The 23477-nt window shown below is 47.9% G+C and overlaps 1 protein-coding gene across 7 annotated transcripts in view; it reads right to left on the bottom strand.

Moving 5' to 3' along the window:
* SBNO1 (strawberry notch homolog 1) overlaps nucleotides 1-23477 on the bottom strand; it is a 1282279-nt gene that overhangs the window by 746271 nt on the left and 512531 nt on the right. For all 7 annotated transcript variants that reach the window (XM_085634811.1, XM_085634813.1, XM_085634807.1 and 4 more), the window contains one exon: nucleotides 8445-8542. In XM_085634811.1, the coding sequence (XP_085490937.1) occupies nucleotides 8445-8542 (98 nt within the window). The remainder of the gene's footprint in view (nucleotides 1-8444; nucleotides 8543-23477) is intronic.

Below are 23477 nucleotides of genomic sequence, written 5' to 3'. Positions count from 1 at the left end.
GGACACCACCTTCGGGATCGGGGGCAGAGAAGGAAAGGCGTAGGCATATGTCCCCGACTAGTCCATTAAAAGCGCATTCCCCCTTGTCCCTGGACGGTGGAATCTGGACGCGAAGGCGTGGCATTTTGTGTTTTCGTCGTCTGCGAAGAGCTCTATCTCCGGACGACCCCAACGATGGACAAGGTCCGCCACCACCTCGTCGTACAGCACCCAGTCTGGCTGATCTTCGAAGTGCCTGCTGAGTGCGTCTGCCTTGATATTGAGCTCTCCTGGAAGGTGCACTGCCACTACTGAGAGGTTCCGTGCGGGAAGCCAGTGCCAGATCGCCTGCGACTCCAGGGAAAGAGGACGTGACCGAGTTCCACCCTGTTTGTTTAGGTAGAACATGGTCGTCGTGTTGTCGGTCTGGACCAGGACCGAATCGGACTCGATTGCCGGTAGGAAAGCTTTCAGAGCAAGGTGGACTGCTCGGAGCTCCAGCATATTGATGTGGTAGGTCTGTTCCTTCGCTGACCACCGCCCTTGTATCTGAAGGCACCTCATGTGTGCCCCCCAGCCTTGCAGAGACGCGTCTGTCACCACCGTTTGCACTGGAAGTGGCTGGTGAAAAGGGACTCCCACCATCAGATTCCGCTGCTGAGTCCACCATGTGAGGGAGGATCTCGCCGTCTGGGAGAGACATATCTGATCTTCCCAGCGACCTGTTGACTGATCCCACTGGTCCTCCAGAGTTTGTTGCAAAGGCCGCATCCTCAGCCGTGCATTGGGGATAAGAAAGATGCAGGACGCCATGGATCCCAGCAGGGATGCCACCTGTCAGACTGACTGGTTCTGCACCTGGAGCAGGAGTGTGCACTTCCGGTTCATTGAGGACAGTCTCTCCTCCGAAGGATACGCTCTTCCCACGCTTGTGTCCAGAACGGAGCCAAGGTAGTGGATGGTCTGGGTGGGCTGCTGCACTGACTTCTCCAGGTTGACATGAAGGCCGAGATTGTGATCTGGAAGTCTTGCCTCACCTGCTGCTGGGATGGACCTTTCAGCAGCCAGTCGTCTAAGTATGGGTAGACGAAGAGACCTTTTCTGTGAAGAAAGGCTGCCACCACTGCCATGCATTTGGTGTAGACTCGCGGAGCCGACTTTAGTCCAAAGGGCAGGACCTTGTATTGGTAATGCTTGTGGCCGACCACAAACCGCAGGTACTTGCGATGACGCTTTGCAATGGAAATGTGGAAGTACGCATCTTGGAGGTCCACTGAACACATCCAATCCCCTACTTGTAGATGTGGACATATTTGATGAAGTGCCAACATGCGAAACTTCTCCTTGACTATGACCTTGATCAGAAGACGAAGGTCCATGATCGGCCGAAATTTGTGCTCCTGATCTTTTTTGGGGACCAGAAAGTACTGGGAGTACACTCCCTTTCCAATTTGAGACAGCGGAACCTTTTCGATAGCCTGCTTTTGAAGAAGGGCCCTCACCTCCTTTCGAAGCAGCTGTAACTGGTGAGGACGGGACTTTTTTGGTGGTATGTCCTTTGGAAGCGCACGGAAACGAAGCGCATATCCATTGCGCAGTATATTCAGCACCCAGCGATCTTTTGTGATGCTGTCCCACTCTGCCAGATGTTGTGAAGCACTTCCTCCCACTGGAGTGGGCAACGGCAGCAGAGGAAGCCAATGCTCATGACTTCCCTCCTCTCGCCGTGGTAGAGGGACTGCTGTTGGTGGCCCCCTCTACCTCTGTTGGACTTTCCTCCCCGATATTGTGACTTTCCCTGGGCCTTATTCTGGGACCACTGAGGGGTTTGAACCCTCTGTTGAGGTCCCTTGCGCTGGTTGGGTCTGTAGCGGCATCTGAACTCTTTTTTCTCCAACCCAACCGCCTTGAGGATGTCCAACTCGGTCTTCATGCGACCCATCTCTTCGTCCGCATGCGGGCCAAAGAGCGAAGAGCCAGAGAATGGAAGGTTCAAGATTCTCAGCTGCGCATCTGGTTTCAGCCCTGTTAGTCTTAACCAGGACGATCTCCTGGCGCATACTCCATGCGCGCAAGAACGCGCTGATAGCACCGCTCCATCCGCCGCCGTGCTAATCATCTGATTAGCCACCAAGGATCCCTCAGTGACCAACTCCTCTAAATCCTTCTGGTCCTCCTTTGGGAGCTTGGATTTGAACCGCTCCAAAGAGTCCCAGAGAGCTCTGTCATAACGGCCGAGCAGCGCAGCTGCGCTGGAGACCTTAAGGGATGCAGCCGCTGACATGCAGGCTTTGCGACCCCACGAGTCCTGAGCTCTGCTCTCTTTATCTGGTGGGACAGAAGAAGATGACGATACTGCGTGAGCCTTCCTTGCCGCCGCTACTAGTAAAGAGTCTGCAGGAGGGCCCATCTTAACAAAGACCGGATCAGAGGTAGCAGGCTTATATTTAAGGATGCGAGCCGGCACCGCCTTGATGGTTGCTGGAGTTAAGAAGGTGTCCATGACAGGTTCCAGGATCCCAGGAACCAATGGAAGCAGCGGTCGAGATGCCGTCTTTTGATGCAAAGTCTCGAAAATCACCGTCGTCGTGACTTGCGGGACTGACATCTCAATGTTGAGCTTCTGAGCCCCCCTCTGCAGAACCTCATGGTAAGTGTTGATATCGTCTATGGGAGAGACCCTGGACACTGGGCTGTCCGATAACGTGGGGATCGGGTGGAGGAAGTCGAGGAAGTAGATGGTGTTCTTCTACCTCGTCGATGATCACGGGCCCGTGATCTGACTGCACGATCTTCTCGCCTGGGGGAGCGCGATCTATGGCGCTGTCTCTCAGGTGACTTCTCGCGTGCTTGCCTGGGAGGGCTCACTCTGTCCACTTCGTCCACCAATCTTTGAAGCGGGGATCTATGCGCCAGACTGGCATACTCTTGCATCCTCCTTGTAGCCCCGGAGTCCTGCCAGTGACGTACAGGCAGCAGCCATCTGGGCGACAGCGGAACCGCAGAAGTGGTCTCGCGGTGTCTTGAAGGAGACCTGCAGACATGGCTAGCCACTTCCCTCCGTGAGAGACCTTGCGGAGTAGCTGACCTTGGAGAAGCCCCCTTGGATGAACGAGAGGACGAATGGCGTGAAGCGGACTCCGTCACTAGGACCACCGATCCATCCTCAGACCTCATCGATGCCTGTTTCGACGTCGAGCGTGCTCTCGACGTCGACCTGGGCTCCTGCCCTCCTGCGGGTCGGGCCTCTCGTCTGCTCGACGTCGAACGCCGTATCCACGGCGATCTGTGCCGAGAAGAATGATGCCTCTACGTCGAACGGCGTTGTGAAGCAGACGACGGAGGGACTCTCTCACTCAACGCCGAACGTCGCCTAGACGAAGGCGGAGCTGCGTCCAATCTCGACGTCGACGGTCTGCGCGACAACGGCTGAGGGGTATTTCTCTCCCTCGAAGCCGAACGCCGTTGAGACGACGACGGAGACCTCATCCTCGACGCAGATTGTCGCCTGGTAGACGACTGCGGAGGAGTCTTCGCTCTCGATGTCGATCGCTGGTGGAACTGCGACGACAGAAGTGAGCCTGCCCTCGACGACGGAGGGGTGACACTCCTCGACGCCTAGTCGACACCGGCGGAGGGTCTCTGCTCCTAGACGGCGATCGTCGCCGGGTTGACGAAGGCGAAGGGTCTGCTCCTAGACGCCGATTGTCGCCGGGTTGACGACGACGGAGGGGTCTTGTCTCTCGACGCCGATCGTCGCCAGGTTGACGACGGCGGACGAGTCTTCGACGTCGAACCTTTTCTCGACGGCGAGCCCGCTGTCGAAGGTCTTTTCTTGGAAATATGACCCACCTGAAGATCTTTTGTAAGCGCCGAGCCCGACGCTGAAGCAGAAGGACGCGAGGACTTGCTTCTAGAAGGCGTTCTAGACCTCTTGGAGCACTTCTTTACCGGAGATCTTCCTCTAGATGGTTTACCTGCCAGGCCATACAGGCGAATTCTTTCCCTGTCCTTCAAAGTTCTTCTGGACAGGTTCTGGCAGTGAGGGCAGGTCGTAGGATCATGGTCCTCCGGTAGACAAAGGATACAGACCCTATGAGAATCAGTCTTGGCCTTCTTTTTGCCACAAGAAGGGCATGGGTCAAAAAGAGATGGCATTTTAATATATTAAAAAATGCCCAAACCTGTCAAAAAGGACAGCCTCTTACTTTAACTGATGAAAAACGTCGAAGTAAGGAATAAAAGTTGTGAAAAGTGAAAATATTTTCTGACAAAAATCAGAAAAGAGTGGAGCTGTGTTGCCAGGATCCTTCCTGAAGGAGCCGGAAAGAACAACTGACCTAACTGTCACCCCTGAGGCATGATGGGAAGTTGGGGGTCAGGTGTGCCTTAAAGGCACGGTGTCAGTTTATTGCTATGCAGCTACAAGTTAGCTTTTCAGTCTTTTTAGACTGGGTGTTTGCAATGCAGCCTGGGAGCTTCCTATGCTTTCAGAGATTTGTGAGGATTTCTACTGTGTGCCGAGCATTAAAACAGTTTCTAAAACAAGTTTTGCTATTGTTTTCTCATGTTTCTAATGCATGTTTTTCATGTATGGTAGAGAATCCTTATGGCATGATTCAGCTCTGGTGTTTAGTAGGTTGCAATTGCTTGTATATATATATATATATATATATATATATATATATATGTGTGGGGCACATATAATACAGTGTTTCCGGGGTCCCGCGCATGGGCGGGAATATTCTAATGCTTATGACTATTGATGAGCATCCTCTGGAAGAGAACTTCCAGTTACGCAGGAGGGGGGTTGCAAACAGCTTCTCAAACGCCTTATGGTGCGCACCTGGGGGCAGATGTATTCTAATGGGAAGTTCCGCACTTGTGAGGAATTTTTTGGGCCTGTGCACCCCACCCCCCTAGACCGTTTTTACTATATCCGGCTTAGACAGTGCGTGAAGGCTGCCACGCCTGCGTTTCCTTCCGAACCCCCGGTGATGCCCGCACTGCATGCCCTACTCCAGCAGGACACCCCGGAACACGTGCTCTCACTTCTACACCGCAGTGTCCAAACTAATAGAGATCACGCCCCGCCACTAGCCCATAGTCGCTGGGAAGACGAGTTAGGTCATCCCATTACGGAGATACAGTGGCTCTACAGCTGCAGGCAGACAGGCAAGATATCTGCGAGCAGCAGGCTGAGGATTATCCATTATAAGTTTGTTCATCGCCTATATTACACGCCTGTGCACAGGCCTGTGTCAGCGGAGGTAGATTGAGTCTTTTCTTCCTCTTAATTAGCCTCAGATACTCTGAAGCTGACAACTTCAGACTGGATTGCTGAGCCAGGATGCCCAAAGACTCAAGTAGCCTTCCTCCTTGGCACGGAGAGGATCTGGTTCCCTGAAGACGGCCGCAGTTTCTTTGGCTAGTTGCTTCCGCACACTGATATGGGCCCAGAGCCTGTGTTTCTGATAACAAAGCGTCTTTATACACTGAAAGGCAAGAGAGGTGGCAGGTGTGTACAGAACATATGTATCTGCAGCCACACATTCAAAGAACACAAGTTTTTTGCAGTCAGTGAACAGACGAAAAGTTAGAATTGGAGCAAAAGATCTGTCAAGGTCACAAAACAAAAGGAACTAACATTTATGCAGGTCTATGTAGTCACTTCTTGGGAAGTTGTTAGTTAAAAAAAAAAGCCAACAATGCCACATATTTGCATGCATGAGCAGTTCTATAAAAAATCCCTCCCTTCCAGTCAGGAACCTGCATCAGAAAATGCATTTAGAGAAAAAAGTAACTCCATGAAGAAAAAAAAAACTTAAAAGTCAAATAGAAGAAAAGCCCTGACACTCAACAGTTATGGAATGCAATGAACAGTACTCACCATAACCGATGCCTCACCATACTTTGCACTTAGTCTTTTTTTTAAATTTCCTATTTCTTTAGCACGTGCTTTCAGTAAGTGAATGTACGGAGCACAGCAAGGATGTCAGTTATGGTATGTGTGGTGCACTGCATACCACAACTGGCAAGTGTCAGTAACTAACTAGATCAATCTTGCCTCTGCGATGGTATTTACACAGGATTTGACCTTTGAACTGTAGAAATAAATGACTGACAATTGTGCAACGTAACCTGTGTTTTTCCTCCAAACAAGAAAATAGTGTAGTCAAGTAATTCATTACTGTCTTAAATAAACGTTTCACATAATTTAAAATAAGGCTTCATCCTAGGTAACAATTAAAATAAACATGTCATAATATATAAAGGCTGTAAGTAAATATAGTCATCTCTGTATTCTGGTGTAATTTGCAAACTACTACCGTTTATAGCTATCTACTGCCAACGATTTACCAATTGTGCATCTATATATAAATACATACATATATACCCACACACACACATATATATAAATACACACACACACCCACCCACATATACCCACACCCCCACACACACATATATATATATATATATATATACATATATTACCTACTGGCGGTCGCCAGTAGGTAGTTATAGTTAGGACCCTGTTTCCATAGGAAAACCGAAACATTCTATTTGGAATAACTTTGGCGCCGGTCGACGAATCCTCGCGCAATTTTCAAAATAGGTGGGGCGCTACGCTCCGCTCCTACCCTGAAAGTCTCGGGGGGATTCGTCAAGCGGGGGCTGAGAAAAAAGGGGGGTCCCAAAACGCGTTTTTCCCATGCATTTTTCCATAGGACCTTTAGACACAGCTACAGCCCGAACGGCTGAACAGAGTTACTTGAAATTTGGCAGAGAGGTAGTCCTCAGGTCAAGGAAGTGCCTTTTGTAGGTCTGGTGTAAATCTGTTCAGTAGTTTCTGAGAAAATAGCATTTAAATCAATATATATATATCTGTGGCAGCTTACGGTGCGCTTACCGTGCGCTTACGGTAAGCTTACCGTACGCGTACGGTGCCGTGCGCGAGCGCGAATCTGATTGGCTGTTAGATCTTAGTAAACATTCGAATCGGTCGAAACCAGGAAGCGGCGGCCGCCATTTTCTCTCTCGCACTCTGAGGGGGGGTGGAAAAACAAAGGCAAAAAACATGTAAAGGGGCTGTTTAGACAGCTCCTAAGCACCTAGCCTTGATGATGGTGTCCCCAAAGATCCCCCAAGGCCAAAAAGGCAATTTAAATTTTTTTGAAAATTCCGCCGATTACGCTTACCGTACGCGTACGGTAAAAATGTTCTAAAAAAAAAAAAAAATTATCCATACTCTCCCCACCCCGTGTGCAAACGGTGCCCGAAGGGCACTATTTGAGCATGGCATATCTACAAAGTGAAAAATTAAAAGATTACCTTTCACAACGAAGCCCATAATATGTCCTCCATGTGCGCACGGTGCGCGAAGCGCATCGTGCGTACATGGCCCATCTAGCGTAACGTGGGCACGCGGTGCGCGTAGCGCACCGCGTTCCCACCGTGCGTGCACGGCACTAACTGCGTAAAGTGGGTGCGCGAAGCGCACCGTGCGCGCACGGAACGAACTGCGTTAAGTGGGCGCGCACGCCACGAATGGCGTAAAGTAACTTAGCATTTAAAAAACCGTACAAATTCACTGAAAAAACCATAGGTTTCACACACGTTATAGTTAGGAATTAGCATTCAAAAAACCTTGCAAATTCACTGAAAAAACCATAGGTTTCACACATGTTATAGTTAGCTGGACATTTTACTGATAAAAAACCATTGAAATTCCCCCGTTATAGTTAGTGCAGGCAACTATAACTCACGCGACCGCAATCCTCTGCTGATGACATATGTGTCTTTATGAAAAAAAAATATTTGTAATATATGTATAGCTAAAATTTAATGGAAGAAGACATGGGCAAATAAGTGTCTAAATACAGTATTAGCATCAGCAGAGGATTGCGGTCGCGTGAGTTATAGTTGCCTGCACTAACTATAACGGGGGAATTTCAATGGTTTTTTATCAGTAAAATGTCCAGCTAACTATAACATGTGTGAAACCTATGGTTTTTTCAGTGAATATACATATATATATATATATATATATAAAACGAAATCTGAATTCTTCATACATTCCGTACCACCACCAACCATCCTCATTTAATCTTTTAAGGAACCTCTTTGCTTAAACTCAGTCTGCAGGCAATATTTCCACCATCATGTACTTTCTATTAATTATCTAGATTTTACTTTCAATCATTGTATTTTCCTATCAAAGAACATAGTCTTTTTTTCTGGTTTCAGTTCAAGACCACCGTCAATACTTTTTTTCAGTCAAGATTGACTTTGACAGTGCCTTTGTTTCTTCTTTATGGAGGAACAGAGAATGCAACATAATAGACGAATAACAGTTCACTGGAGGTGGTATTGGATTCAGACATTTCCAGATTTTAAGAAACAGTTACTAACATGTCACCATGAAGTTACAATCTGCAAATATTACAGAAGTTAGAACGTACTTTGCAGTAGAAACAAAATCATTCAATTCACCACCACCTTCCTCCAAAGCTTCCAAGGTTCTTGCTTCTCCTGTGGACTGAAGGCCAATAACCACACACTAAAGAAAATGAATATCAGAATAGAAAAGGGTAAATATTTCTGGCATGATTAACATGATTTATCAGAACTGGCATAAAACTTCAAAGCAATTTCTTCTACTCTAATTTGTTTTTAGTGTACACTACAAATACCTCTCGTTCTTGTAAAGCACTCTGACACCCGGCTGAGTCTTGTTCGCGTTTAATAAAACACCAAAAATAAATAAAACAAAATAATTGTATGATAATCAAAAGAATAATTTACAAGAGAAAGGTCTCCTGATCATATTGGACAAAAAGTAAAACTGCAGTCAGAAGCAAGAAAGGCATGTTATTAGGTTTTTCTCCAAATTACACAAGCAATGCAAAAGTTAGCAGGCCTCTCCTTCAGGACTCGAGGGCCTAGCCACGGCTGTACAATGCTAGAGACTAAGCAAAATGGTTTTCCCCCCCAAGCAGCATGAGCACAAAAAAAGAAGAAAAATGTCACGATGATGTGACCACTGTTGAAGATGTAAAATTGTGCTTGTCTCAATTCATTTTCATGTAGTTGCCTCCAAGCTTTCCAAAGGACCTCTATGCATTTTGGGGAACCATAGGTGGCCCAATTCCAGGTCTTCAGGAGCCCTGGCGCTAAGCTAAAGGTGGCTCACTACATGGAGTACACGGACCTTGAATTGCCAGCAAGTCATGGTGAGCTGGAACCCTCATCATGCCATCGCCATCTACACCAGATCCAAGACCCATATCTGCCTGGCACATTAAAGTGCCAGTAAAATGAGTTTTTAGGGGGTTTCTATGCACTCAACCTGAATGGAGAATTACTGGTATGCCAGATGTCAATATGCCTATTAGTTTCACTACAGTCCTCGCTAAAAAATTGCCTTGTGTGTTCTTGGTGACTTTGCAAGGTCAGCGCAGGACTCTGTGGTAATGGGAATATTTTGGAATCCCTTGAATTTAGCATCACTCCCCCTAAAAATGTCTCTGGTCTCTCAGTGTCTGGGAATGATTTCTCTTGGTTTAAGGAAAACACCAATCTGTGGACATTTCCATCACAGCAACTATGCTCTCTGGCACTGTTTGAAGGACCTCTCATCTACAAACTAATCGCCCAGCTTGGGGTACCAATGTACCCCTGCATTCTCAAATACGGTACCACTATTGCAAGGCACTTAGAGAAAGCCACTGGCATAGTGCACACTTTATGCTAAAGGGAAGCACCTGAACTCAAAATGTACCCCGTCCATGACGAACCTTAGGAACCTTTTGTCTGTTGCTCATTGGCATGTAGCCCACATGGCCAAATGCGGCACGCATGACCAACAAACCCACTCTGCCCTGCTTCTGGAGAAACCACACAGTAGTCATGTTGCCTGAGAACTTGCACAAGCCTACCAATGATAGATGGCAGGAACGTGTTTAGGGACAAAGATGGCCTTAAACTCAGGAAGGCTACAAAGCTGGACCTCCTTTGGAGATGATAGGCCTCTGATCTCCTGCCCCCTTCCCCAATCAGCCTAGTATGTCATCAAAATACTTTATTTGGGCTAGCCGCCCATAAAAGTACACAAACTAACACGATGCATAGAGTAATAAACATAAACACACAATTAAAGTAGTAGTGATGTGCATGTCACCACTGACAATGGGGGTGGTAGTACCCTAATGCAGGACAAATTGTAATTGATCAACCACCACTGAGGACATTGATCAGTCTCCCCCAAGACCAGGATGGTGTCCGAAAGGCAGGCTCAACTTTGGGCCCACTGAGATTTTAGGTTTCACAGCAGGGCTTGCACGCACCACCTACTGTAGTTGACTAGGTCTATGCACAAAGATGCTAAGAAACCCAAATTAGGTTCATAGCTCGAATGCTCCAGACTTGCTGAAGTTCAGGAAAATCATTGAACCCCCACCATATCTAGAAATGCTATAATGCATGCCAGCTTCTGGGAGGGAACCAGGTGAGACTTTGGCTTGTTTATGGTGAAACCCAAAAATGTCAATAAGGGCCGTTATCGCAAGGATGTGGTCTATGCTGACAGTAGTCGCCATAGGGAAATACATCAACTCTCGAGCTCTTACGATGGGCAGCAGCCACCAACATTTTCACTAACACCAAAGAGGCCGAAAGAGAGCACAGCTAATTTAACAGATTCCTAGCCCACTTTGAACCACAGGTAAAACTGGTGCAACTGCAGCACAATATGCATCCTGCAATTCGAGGGAAGTCATCCAGTCCCCTGGACCCCAGGCAAATAGAGCATGAACCAAGGTGAATGTTTTGAATTTTCCCTTCTGCAGGAAGGAATTTAGAGGGCAATGGTTAAGTACAAGTCTGAGGCTTCCAACATTTTTCAAAAAATTGAAATAGCAGAACCAGCACTAACTTCTCTCAAAGACTGGTACCTGGTCGATGGCACCTTTGGAGAGTAAGAATTTTTAAGGAAATCAGCTTTTTGCAGGTGTCCCCACTTTGACTACTTGGTACTGGTGTAATAGCTCACAAATCACCCGAGCCCTTCTGAACAGGCCTCTGTGCATGTGCTCCGACCCTTAAAATGGTGCATGTTTAGTTGGGTTGTCATCAGTTGGCATAGCCCAACTTGGTTGTAAATCCTTATATGGTACAAGGGATACTCAGGGCCTGAAAGTTAGGGAGTCCACCAGGAACTGCAGCACTTGCTGTTTCACCCCGATTGGGATAAGGTAAAATATGGCTCCCATTCAGCCAATACAGACTAGTAGAGCAGTTTTAAATTGCTAACTCGACTGCCATTTAAAGGCCAAACCTCCTTTATAATATATACAAGTCCCCCCTAAAGCAGGTAAACAAAAAGCCCAAATGCAGGGCGGTGTATATAAAAAGGAATAACATGCATTTTTGCATCTTCCAACAGTAAACACCCTAAATTGCCATTTTTACTATGGAAAGGCTAGTAGGCTCATTGGCAAGTTCAGAGTTAAAGGCTGACACCACAGCACTGTTAACGTCTGACTCTGGCTACTAAGGTATCAAAAGAACCAGTGCATCAAATCCGATGTAATGGTTACATCTAATGTCAATGGTGTGCAAAGCGTGACTTTGGAAATTGCCAGTTTAGCTGCCCAAGGTTTCCCGTACCCTTTTACGGGTTTTTCTGGGTCTGTCCTGCAGACAGCTTTCTGCCCACCTGGGGACAAGTGCTAATGACTCCTAAGAAAGCAAACTAAAGAATACTGCCACTGGAGGAGGTGTTACCTCCACACGCAGGAAGTCACAGGTATTAGCCCAAAAGGCAAGCTTCAAAGGCAAAGACACTGTTGAAGGGCAAATGAGGAACTCTTGGAAGAAGCGCTGCTCTATAAAGTGGACAGGCTGGCACTAGGGACAGGGAATGGGAAGTCCGTTATCACATCTGTTTCCCAGGAGTACGTAGCCCCATTGGTAGCCACACTTGTGTTTGGGCTAGGAAGCACTTGACACCAAAAGAGGGGTTTCTGCCATCTTGGGATGGGCTGAATGATGCAGCCCCCGATAGCCAGATGCAATACTTCCCAGGAAGTGGTCATCGGGAGGAAGGAAACCTGTAAGCCCATTGGCTGCCAACAGCATCTAATTGGGACAGCATTTTCTGAATATAAATAGGCAACACCTGGCACCCAGAACTCAGATCTAGACTGGACTGGAATGAAGGACGAGAGGAACTACCACACTGCACTGTGGAACCAGCAAAGAAGTTGCACCTACTGTCCCTGGAGGCAAAGAGGGACTGTGCCTGCTGTGTCCTGCTCAAGGAGAAGCAGTCTCTAGAGTCCAGCCAAAAGCAAGAGACGCCAAAGGCCAGTGTGTTGATCTCCCATTCACATTACAGGTACACAACAGCTGAGAAGCCTGCTGGAGCAAGTCGGTAGCCCAAAATCTTCAACCCAGGAGCCAACGCACAAAGTTGCACCAGAGTTCGCTGAACCCAGGAGGGTCATCAAAGTGCCGCTGGGATCCAGAGATAATGAGTTATCGACCCAGGAAGGATTGCCTTTGACAGCAATAGTGGGTGACTGGAAAATCCAGTGGCAACTGTGTTTTCGCCAGCAGTGAAAGGACCACTTCCATATTAAAGACCTAAAAAGGATAAAAGAGCCTGGAACGGACTCAAGACTGCTTGAGCGGACGAGGTGTGTCCTCCTGGCTGGCTCCCTAATGTAGTTGGTTCCCTCAAGTGACAAAGTGACCGCAATACAGCTAGCCTAAAACATTTTGGTAAAAATAATTTTTTTTTTTTAAAACGGTGAATTTGCTAATGCTTGTTCAAGGTTGACTGAAATAACCCAATTTACTATACCTTGTAAATTCTATATCTCCGGAACTCACTAGAGGATCTGTTTCATTGTAACGTCTAAAAATACAGTCTGTTTATAGATTGGTGTCTGATTTCTTTCGTATCTTTACAATTTCTTCTTCGATTTGTTTGGTGCTGTTTAAATGCTTTACACATGTTCCTTTGTGTCAGCCTTGCTGCTCAGAGCCACAGCTATACAGGGCTGAGCTGAAGGTTTGACAAACTAAACCCAAGAGTTGATAGGTGTATTATACAATGAGGTCACACACTCACACCATGTAATATAAACCATTCAATCACAGAGTTTGCAAGTAAACAAAATAGTTTGACTGTAGGTGCAGTTTTGCAGCTTGAAGAATTTTCTGTATTCACATACTGTGCATTATTCCGCCATCTAGTAGTTGGGTCCGGTATTCTCCAATTTATTGTAGTCCTTATATTTTTAGGTATCGTACCTAGCGTTGCAGTGCGTAGCACTGCTCGCGCAGCACGAGACCTCATGTAGGGGGTTCTGAAAGCTGACCACACGCCTGTGCGTGTGCTTTTGCTTTCGTCGGCTGCAATTGGCTTTTGAGTGCGTTTGGGAAAAAAAAAAAATACAGCACGCAATTGGGCACAGGCGGGCAAATGTCCCGCCTTTGCTCCGCCCACTTCCCATTGGTGTCTGTTACGCGGAGCAGCGCGCGTTCGCCTCGCTACCCCGCCCCCCTGTGGTGCGCGTGCACCACTAGTTTTGATTACCGCCCCCGCTCCTCTGCGGTGCGCGCACGCCACTTGTTTCGATTCTGTGCTTGTTCTCAAAGTTGTCTTTCCTTTGGCTCTAGAAAGCGTGCCCCTTGCCTCCTCAGCATTCTACATATTTTGGGGTGGCACTGCCAATGCGCACTGTCCTTCGTGGTGTGGGCACGGCCTTTGCAGACTGACTCCACGTGTGTCTACCTGATGGTACCACTTGCTTCACCCTGACTGTTAATACGAGGACAATGATTGACACTGCCAGGGTACACATGACTGGCATGTGCACTTTATTTGGGGTGCTGCTGAGGGGTAATACTGGTTTAAGTGTTTGAAGATAAATTTTACCATCGCAGGGCGGTCTAAAATGGCCACCACGTTGGGCCATTATCTAAACGCTACATCTTCCCAGCGCACCAGTTCGCCCAGTAGAGTCATGTGACGTTCTGGTCACCTGACCTGTCATTTCCTTGGTCTGTGGGAGATGGCGGCTCAGCTGTCTAACGGGAGAGTGAATCTCAATGTTCTTCGGGAGGCTGTGCGCAGAGAGCTGAGGGAGTTTCTTGACAAGTGCGCGGGACAAAGGTAAGGGACGGCGGGTACTAAACTCCTTCGCCCTATTTGACAACACTTCTAATGTAGATCTATTTTGGACTGCCTGTGACACGCTATTTGTTACATTGCCATGTCATTTGTGAGTTGTGGATATCTCACGTTGGGGTTGCATTCTTTGTATCCTTATAATTATGATTTTCGTAAAGTGTCTGTATATTTGCCCTTTTTTTAGTTGCTTTTTGTGTATTTGACCATTCTGGGCTCAGTCTTTTGTTTTCGTGTGTGTTGGTTATAGTGCAACACCTTCCTGGTATGTGTTCGGTGTATCTGTAGGTTATGCCTACTGCGAGGTACATTGTGGCTTACATAGAACTTAGTGGGACTTGGAGCCCAATCTTTGCATGCTATTGGTTAGCTTTCCTATCACTCATGCCCGTTTCTTATTCATTTAGGTGCAAGTCCTAAATCCAGCATTGTTTTTACTTTCAGAGTGAGTGTATGCAGGAACTATTCGCTTTAAACTATGTATTTGGCTTGTGTTTTCTGGAATTTATGAAAGCGGCAGCTTGGTGGTGAACGGAAACATATCACTGGATTATAATTAAATGAAGAGCAGGGCAGAGGGAGGGCGCTGGTAATCGAGTGATATGTTTCCGTTCACCACCAAGCTGCCGCTTTCATAAATTCCAGAAAACACCAGCCAAATACATAGTTTAAAGCGAATTGTAACCGCATACGCTCACCATGAAAGTAAAACCAGGGTGCTCCCACTGCCCTGCTCTTCATTTAATTCGGGTCATTTGTACCCATCTGCCCACCAAGCGCGCAACTATCTTGACCGCATGTCTCTCCTCTGCATCAACGGACAAGAGCTGTTTTCCGATGTTATCCAATGGGGGATAGGGGGCCTCCGGTTGGTGGTTGCAGGCGTCAGCTGGAGTTGAGGCAGGAACTATTCGCTTTAAACTATGTATTTGGCTTGTGTTTTCTGGAATTTATGAAAGCGGCAGCTTGGTGGTGAACGGAAACATATCACTGGATTATAATTAAATGAAGAGCAGGGCAGAGGGAGGGCGCTGGTAATCGAGTGATATGTTTCCGTTCACCACCAAGCTGCCGCTTTCATAAATTCCAGAAAACACCAGCCAAATACATAGTTTAAAGCGAATTGTAACCGCATACGCTCACCATGAAAGTAAAACCAGGGTGCTCCCACTGCCCTGCTCTTCATTTAATTCGGGTCATTTGTACCCATCTGCCCACCAAGCGCGCAACTATCTTGACCGCATGTCTCTCCTCTGCATCAACGGACAAGAGCTGTTTTCCGAGGGTGGGCGCCGCTCACACGATGTTAACAGATGTGTTTTATCACTGTAGTACAGCAGTGATTGTTGCAGGGAATAGTTGCAGTGCTGCTGAAGTGGGTAGGACGCTGGTTTATGCAAGGTCATGCTGGCTGTGGTTGGTATTTTCAGCAGTCGCCATAACTAGTTTCCTTTGCCTCAGCTTCAAATGTTAATTGCCTGCTCCAAGCCTGCCCTCATTTCATACAACGCAACCTGCTTTTCTTTCACCCGGTGTTCGGTGTCCGTGTTGTGTTGCCTTTAGCCCCTCCCTCCCCTCATGTCGTTCAATTTGTAAATTCCTCGCTCCCCTCGTGTTGTCCATGTTTTTTTCCGTGGCTTGCTCACTCATAATGGCCACTCGGGGTGCTTCTCCTCACTTCAGCACACACCTCACTCCACCCCCGACCCCCAGCCTTGGAGCTCGCATGCATGGCGGGCAGGACCAGACCCATTGCATTTCCAATGCTTGTTAGTGTAGTCCGAGCAATCCTCAGTAACGGAAGACCAATACTAAACAAGCATTTGTAATGCAATAAGGTCTCGCTTTACTGAAAGTTTGAGCTATTTGCGCTGCAAATAATAATGCAATGCCAATAGCTCAAACTTTCAGTAATGCGAGACCTATTGCATTGCAAATGCTTGTTGCTTTTGGGAGTCAATGGATCCCCATTGCTGTTTCCGGTGACGTTGTACGAGCACGCCTGGCATAGGTAAGTGATAAGTACTTTGCAGTAAATATACAGATTGTAACAGTTTTGATTGCAATTGTAAATATACTTTGATTTGATTACAGTAGTGTTACTGATAATGCAATGCTTTTCAGAATACAGTACATATGCTTTGAATGGGATTTTCAGTAAGATTACAGGCAATTACTTTTGGATTACTTTTCTTACTCAAGAGTAGTATACCTGGATACTACTCTGGGATATTTCCTGTGAACAGGTAAGTAAAATCATTTTTGTTAAACAGTTCAATTTTAAAGAATTTATTTAGGTTTTCATACTCCACACTTAAAAACTTTTCCAAGATAAACAGTCAATGTTATCCTAGGGAGGAATATAGTGTTATCAGTTAACAGGTAAGTACTTTGTGGTGGGAGTTGGTATTCTGGGGTTAGACTCCGGGGTCCTCCAGGGTCAAGGATGGACTCTAGCTGCACCCTCAGTGGCACTAGGGCGGCCGGGTGCAGAGTGCTGAGGCCCAATGTTATCCAATGGGGGATAGGGGGCCTCCGGTTGGTGGTTGCAGGCGTCAGCTGGAGTTGAGGCAGGTCAGGGGTCGCCAGATCTCGGGTCAGGTTCGCCAAGGTGACCTTCTCGGGCCGTGGACAGCGGGTGCAGAGTGGGATGGATTCACTGTGTCCGGCCGGAGCCAGAGGCTGTAGATGAACAAATCCGGTGTTCACGGGAGACAAAGTCTTTGTGCTTTTAGCCAGGCAGGTCCTCCGGAGTTTTTGAGGTTGCTGGCTGCAGGACACACCAGGATTTCACAGGAGCAGGTTTGAGGTGGAGACAGGCTGGTAGGGCTGGGGCCAAGTCAGTGGGCGTCTTCCTCTTGTTAGCTGCTGCACGGCTATTCGGTCCTTCTTGTAGTTTTCTTTTCTTAGGAATCAAAGTTCACGGGTGCCCCTAAATACTAGATTTAGGGGCGTTACAGGTAGGAAAAAGGCAGGGACCAATGGGTCCCTTCCCTGGGGTGGGTACACCCCCTACTATGCTACCCTCCAGTGGGAGGGGGGCATGAGCCTGTCCCTGGTTGGCTGAGTCCCCCCCATCTGCAAGATTAAGAGGACTGGGAGTTGTGCTTCACCTCGCCTCCCCACCTGAGGGGTGGAGTTGGCAGAGGTGGGCACAGCTTTTCAGCACTTGTTTTTCCCGTCCAAAGTGGGGGTCAGAACCAGTGGGAACCAGCAGCTGAAAGCAGCAAGTGGCCAGGGGAAGCTCTCAAAGGCGGCAAGCCTTTGAAGCTACCCCTTTGTGAACATTGCTGGGGAGGAGACTTGGCACCTAGACACTAGGGGTACGGGCCCATGCACCTGTACCCCCACCACTGGTATAGTGCACACCACCTAGAGGAGTGACTGATCTATGCCAGGGTAGTGGGCTGTAGGCATGGCACACAAGGATGTGTGCCATGTCGATTCTTCACTTTGTTCTGCACCAAAATGTGTGTGTGTGTGTGTGTGTCTGTCTGTCTGTCCCCTTCTCTCTCTCTCTTTTCTCTCTCCCCCCCTTCCATCCAAGGGTGGTACAATAAGTGCTGCAGCCCTTAGAGGCCTTCTCTGGTCACAGTGCCCTAAGTACCTGTGGTACCATTTATCAGGTGCTGACCTGTGGCCAAAGATGCCAATTGGGTTTAGGCTTCAATGCCGTTTTAGGGAAATAACATAGGCCCTGGGTACCTGATTAGCAGGAGCTCAGGGCACATCAGTCAAAGCACATCAGAAATTCAGCAAAAAGTGGGGGCAACCATGCAGAAAGAGGGCACTTTCTCACCCTTCCCCTCAACCCCCCCCCCCCCCCCCCCCCCAAACGAAAGAGGATGAGGCTAACCTTTCCCTAGAGAGTCTTCGTTTTCTAAGTGGAATAACCTGGAAAGTCCTTCTGCATTGGCATGGGCAGTCCCAGGTCTGTGTTCCACTACAAAGTCCATTCCCTGTAGGTAGGTGGACCACCTCAACAGTTTAGGATTTTCACCTTTTATTTGCATTATCCATCTGAGGTCTGTGATCAGTTTGAACAAGGAAGTGAGTACCAAACAAGTATGGTCTCAGCTTCTTCAGGGTCCAAACCACAGTAAAGGCCTCCCTCTCAATGGCACTCAAAACGCTGCTCCCTGGAGAGAAGCCTTCTGCTTATATAGGCAACAGGTTGGTCTTGGCCTTCATCATTGGTCTGGGATAGGACCGCTCCTATCCCTAGCTCAGAGGCATCACTCTTCACAATGAATTGCTTGGCATAGTATGGAGCTTTGAGAAATGCTGCTGAGCACATACCCTTTTTCAGGGTGTCAAAGGCCTTTTGACAACTAACTGTCCAGTTTACCTTTTTGGGCATCTTCTTGGAGGTGAGCTCTGAAAGGGAAGTCACAAAGGACCCATATCCCATCACAAACCTCTTGTAGTACCCAGTCAAGCCAAGGAATGCCCTGGCTTGGGTTGTTGGAGCTGCCCAGTCCAGGATGGACTCTATCTTGGGCTGTAAGAGTTGTGCCTGACCTCCACCAACAAGGTGGCCCAAGTACACCACAGTTCCCTGCCCTAGCTGGCATGCGGATGCCTTGATAGTTAGGCCTGCAGTTTGCCGGGCATGTAAAAGCTTCCCAAGGTGGATCAGGTGACCCTGCCAGGTGGAGCTAAAGACAGCAATATCATCTAGATAAGCTGCACTAAAGGACTCCAATAATGCATGGACTTGATTCACCAACCTCTGGAAGGTTGCAGGGGCATACATTAAACCAAAGGGCATAACAGTACACTGATAATGCCCATCAGGTGTGGAGAATGCGGTCTTTTCTTTTGCTCCTGGGGCCATGCCAATTTGCCAGTACCCTGCACACTCAGTCAAAGCACATCAGCAATTCAGCATAAAGTGGGGGCAAGCATGCAGAAAGAGGGCACTTTCTCACACAGGCACACTATGCCATGCACGTCAACTGGAACTTCAGGGCCCATTGTAGAGCCCACATATGCCATCTGGCATGGCTAGTTAGCAGGATGCCATGAGGCCAAGCAACTTCAAGTTCATCCTGACCGAAACCCAGGACAAAGGCTGAAAGATCGGAATCATAGCCCGATTGTCCCAGACTCACTGTTCAGGAGGATAAACCCGAAACTGTGCCGTGTCCAGAACCGCTCCGATGAAGAGGAGCATCTGAGAGAGAATCAGGTGCGACTTCGGCACGTTGATGGAGAACCCCAGCAAATGCTGGAGGTCGGCCGTAGTCTGGAGGTGGGAGAGGACTGTTTGGGGCGAGCCTGCCTTCAATAACCAGTCATCGAGATAGGGAAAGACAAACCGCTGATCTGCGCAGATGATCTGCGCCAACCGCCATCACTTTGGTGAACACCCGAGGGGCGATGGTAAGGCCAAAGGGGAGCAGGGTGAGCTGAAAATGCTCTTGCCCTACCGTGAATCGCAGGTAACGCCGGTGGACCAACAGGACGAGGATATGAAAATACGCGTCCTGCAGGTCCAACGCTACCATCCACTCTTGCGGGTCGAGGGCAGATAAGACCTGAGCAAGTGTGAGCATCTTGGACTTCTTCCAGAGGAAGCGATTGACGTTCCAAAGGTCTAAGATGAGATGCAGGCCTATGTCCTTCTTTGAAACCAAGAAGTAGTGGGAGTAACAACTACGACCTACTTCTGGCATCGGAACACATTCAATGGCCCCATTGGCCAAGAGGGCTGTAACTTCCTGCTGGAGAAGTGCCAAGTGATCCCCTGACATGCAGTGATACTGTGGTGGAATGGCTGTGGGGGGTCGTCTCGAGAGGGAGGGAGCAATCCCTTCGGACAATTTGCAGAACCCACCTGGCCGATGTGATGGTGCGCCAGTGGTAGAGGTGATGGTGAATCCTGCCACCCACTGGTGGCTGGTGGTCCTGAAACACTGGACTTGGAAGATTTGGAGGCGTGGGGGGAGGGGGGGGGGGGGTGGGGGTGGGGGGTGGTGAGACCCACCTCTACGGGTCCCACGTCGGCGGCTGCGCTGAGACTGTTGCTGCGCAGGCCTGTGGCTCTGAAACAAACGTGCTTGGGCGCCCCTTCCTTAACCACGAAAGGCGAGAAAAGCAGAAGGAGTGCGTGTGGCCGAAAGGCCTAAAGACTTGGCTGTAGCCCGCGAGTCCTTAAAACGCTCCAACGCGCAATCCGTCTTATCGCCAAACAGGCGAGTGCCATCAAAGAGCATGTCCATCAATGTGTTCTGGAAATCCCCAGAAAAGCCAGTCGTTCTCAGCTAGGCGTGGCGGCATAGCACCACTGTCGTGGAAATCGCCCTGCCAAGCGAGTCAGCAGAGTCAAGACCACAACGGATCGTGAACTTGGCTGCGTCTCCCCCCCAGCAATAGCTTGGGAGAGTACTGTCCGAGCCTCCACCGGACACTGAGGCAGCACTTGCGCAACCGTTTCCTACACAGAATGAGAATAACGGCCCAAGAGACATGCGGTGTTCACAGACTGCAGTCCTGAACTGGCGGAAGGAAGGAAAATGCTACTTACCAGTATGCATCTATTCTTGGCATGTAGAGCTGCAGATTCACACACTGTGCATAGATCGCCATCTGGTGTTGGGCCGGATGTTTGCACTTTGTTGTTGTATTGGAATAAGTCTTTGGAAGTCACGAGATAGGTGACTCCTCCCTTGGACAATAGTGCGCATGGGCATCGACTCCATCTTCAGATCGTTTTTTAGCCAAGAAGGGAAATGAATGAGTTTTGTGAAAAACAGAAATAGATGTCCATGTATGTTGTATCTAATTAAGATAAAACTGGAACAGATAAAGGTAGCCGGGGAGGCGGGTGGGCTTGTGTGAATCTGCAGCTCTACATGCCAAGAACAGATGCATACTGGTAAGTAGCATTTTCCGTTTGAGGCATATGAGCTGTAGATCACACACTGTGCAGATTGCAGAGCAGTACTCCTCTTTAGCGGCAACCACCAGTATCTGTTGCAGTAGTTTGAAATAGTGTTTTGAGTACAGCCTGGCCCACACTAGCTTGTTGTTTTGCCTGCACATGTACTTAATAGTGCTTTGTGAATGTGTGTGGTGTAGACCATGTAGCTGCTTTGCAGATATCATCTAAGGGAATGTTCCCTAAAAGTGCCATTGGAGCCCCTATTTTGCGGGTAGAGTGGGGGCTTTAAGGGGAATAGACAGTGTACGTTTTGCTTTGTGATAGCAAATTTGTATACATTTGACAATCCACTTTGCACTCCCAGACTTTGATATGGAACTGCCTTTATGTGGTTTTGAGAAGGATAAAAAAAAAAAAAGTTGTTTTGCGAAAAGGGTTTCTTCTGTCAATATAGTAAAGGAGTGCTCTTTCTACATCCAGTGTATGAAGAGCTCTTCCTGCTTCTGTTTGTGGTTGCGAGAAGAACTCTGGCAACTCAACAGATTGGTTGAGATGGAAGGGAGAGATAACCTTAGGAAGGAATTTGGGCTTTGTCCTGAGAACCACTTTATTATGATGGAGTTGTAGAAATGGTTCCTGAATAGTTAGTGCCTGTAGCTCACTGACTCAGATGTAATGGGCACAAGGAAAGCGACTTTCCATGTAAGAAATTGTAGCTCGCATTTATGCAGAGGTTCGAATGGAGGACCCATTAATCTAGTGAGGACGATATTTAGATTCCACACTGGCGAGGTAGGTACCCTGGGAGGAATTATTCTTTTGAGGCCTCCATAAATGCTTTAATGGCAGGTACCTTGAACAAAGACAAATGTTTATTTTGTAGGTAAGCTGCTATGGCAGCAAGATGTAATCTAATTGATGTGTATGCTACATTACATCTTTGAAGATGCAGCAGGTAACATATGATCTGTTGAGTGGAGGCATCTAGAGGATTGATGGTGGTGTTGTTACAGTATAACACAAATCTTTTCCACTTGGCTACATAGCAGGCTCTAGTGATGGGGGCGCCTAGCCTCTTTGATAACGTTCATACAATGAGGTGGAAGATTGAGGTAACCAAATTCTAGGACTTCAGGAGCCAGATCACCAGGTTGAGCTGTGCTGGATCTGGATGTCTGATCTCTCCATGGTTCTGTGTTAAGAGCTGTGGGGAGAGGTGTAGTTTTTGGTGCGGGACTACTGATAGTTCCAACAATGTTGTGTACCATGGTTGTCTGTCCCATGTTGGAGCAACTAGGATCAGTGTTAGTGACTGTTGCTGCAGCTTGCACACCACTAATGGAATGAGTGGGATAGGCGGAAAAGCGTACGCAAATCTGCCTGACCAATTCATCCATATCGCATTGCCTTTGGACAATGAGTGTGGATATCTGGCGGCGAAGCTTGGGCATTTTGTGTTGTAATGTGTGGCGAAGAGATCTATCTCTGGCTGCCCCCACATCTGGAAAAATGGTTGAAGAACTTGTGGATGAAGTTCCCACTCGTGAATCTGTTGTGTCTGACGACTTAACAGATCTGCCATGTGATTTTGAATTCCTGGAAGATGTTGGGCTAAAAGGAATATGTTTTGAGGAATAGACAACCTCCAAATGCTCTGCTAGTTAGTTGAGAGAGCTGTAGAGAGTGTGTCCTCCCCTGTTTTTGTAAATAGTACATTGCTGTCATATTGTCCGTGCGGACTAAGACAGCTTTGCCTGATATCGGTTTCTGGAAGGATGTTACTGTGAGAAAGATTGTTAGTAACTCCAAATGATTGATGTGGAGTAGCTTTTGCTGAGGTGTCCATATGCCCTGTATGGTGTGATGAAGTAGATGAGCTCCCCAGCCGGTGAGCGATGCATCTGCTGTTAGCACAATCTGTGGAACCGGCTCCAGGAACGATCGCCCTTTGGGAAGATTTTGGGTGTTCCACCACTGCAGAGCGATGTGTGCGGCCGTCCACCAACACCAGATCTGTTAGCTGACCTTGAGCTTGGTTCCACTGACGTGCTAAGCATTCCTGTAAGGGGTGCATCTAAAGTCTTGCATGAGGTACAATGAATATACAAGAGGCCATCATCCCTATAAGTTGCATGAACACTCGAGCTGGAAGTGAGTGTTGCGGCTAGAATTTTGTTATAAGGGCGTGGCTGGACTGGGATATGCAAGAATTTTTGAGGTGTATATTGTGGCACCTAGATATTGTTGGATGTGGGACGGTTGTAGGTGAGACTTTGTGAGGTTTATGGTAAACCCGAAGCCGTGAAGTAGTTGGATTGTGGTGTGTGTGTGAGATTTACACACTGGCTACGCGACTTGGCTTTTATGAGCCAGTCATCCAAATATGGGAAGACGTGAATTTGTTGCCTTCTT

Source organism: Triturus cristatus, chromosome 11 (assembly GCF_964204655.1).
Source record: "Triturus cristatus chromosome 11, aTriCri1.1, whole genome shotgun sequence".
NCBI lineage: Eukaryota > Metazoa > Chordata > Amphibia > Caudata > Salamandridae > Triturus > Triturus cristatus.
The sequence above is the reverse complement of the archived record's forward strand: the minus strand, read 5'-3'. Positions and strand labels throughout refer to the sequence as shown.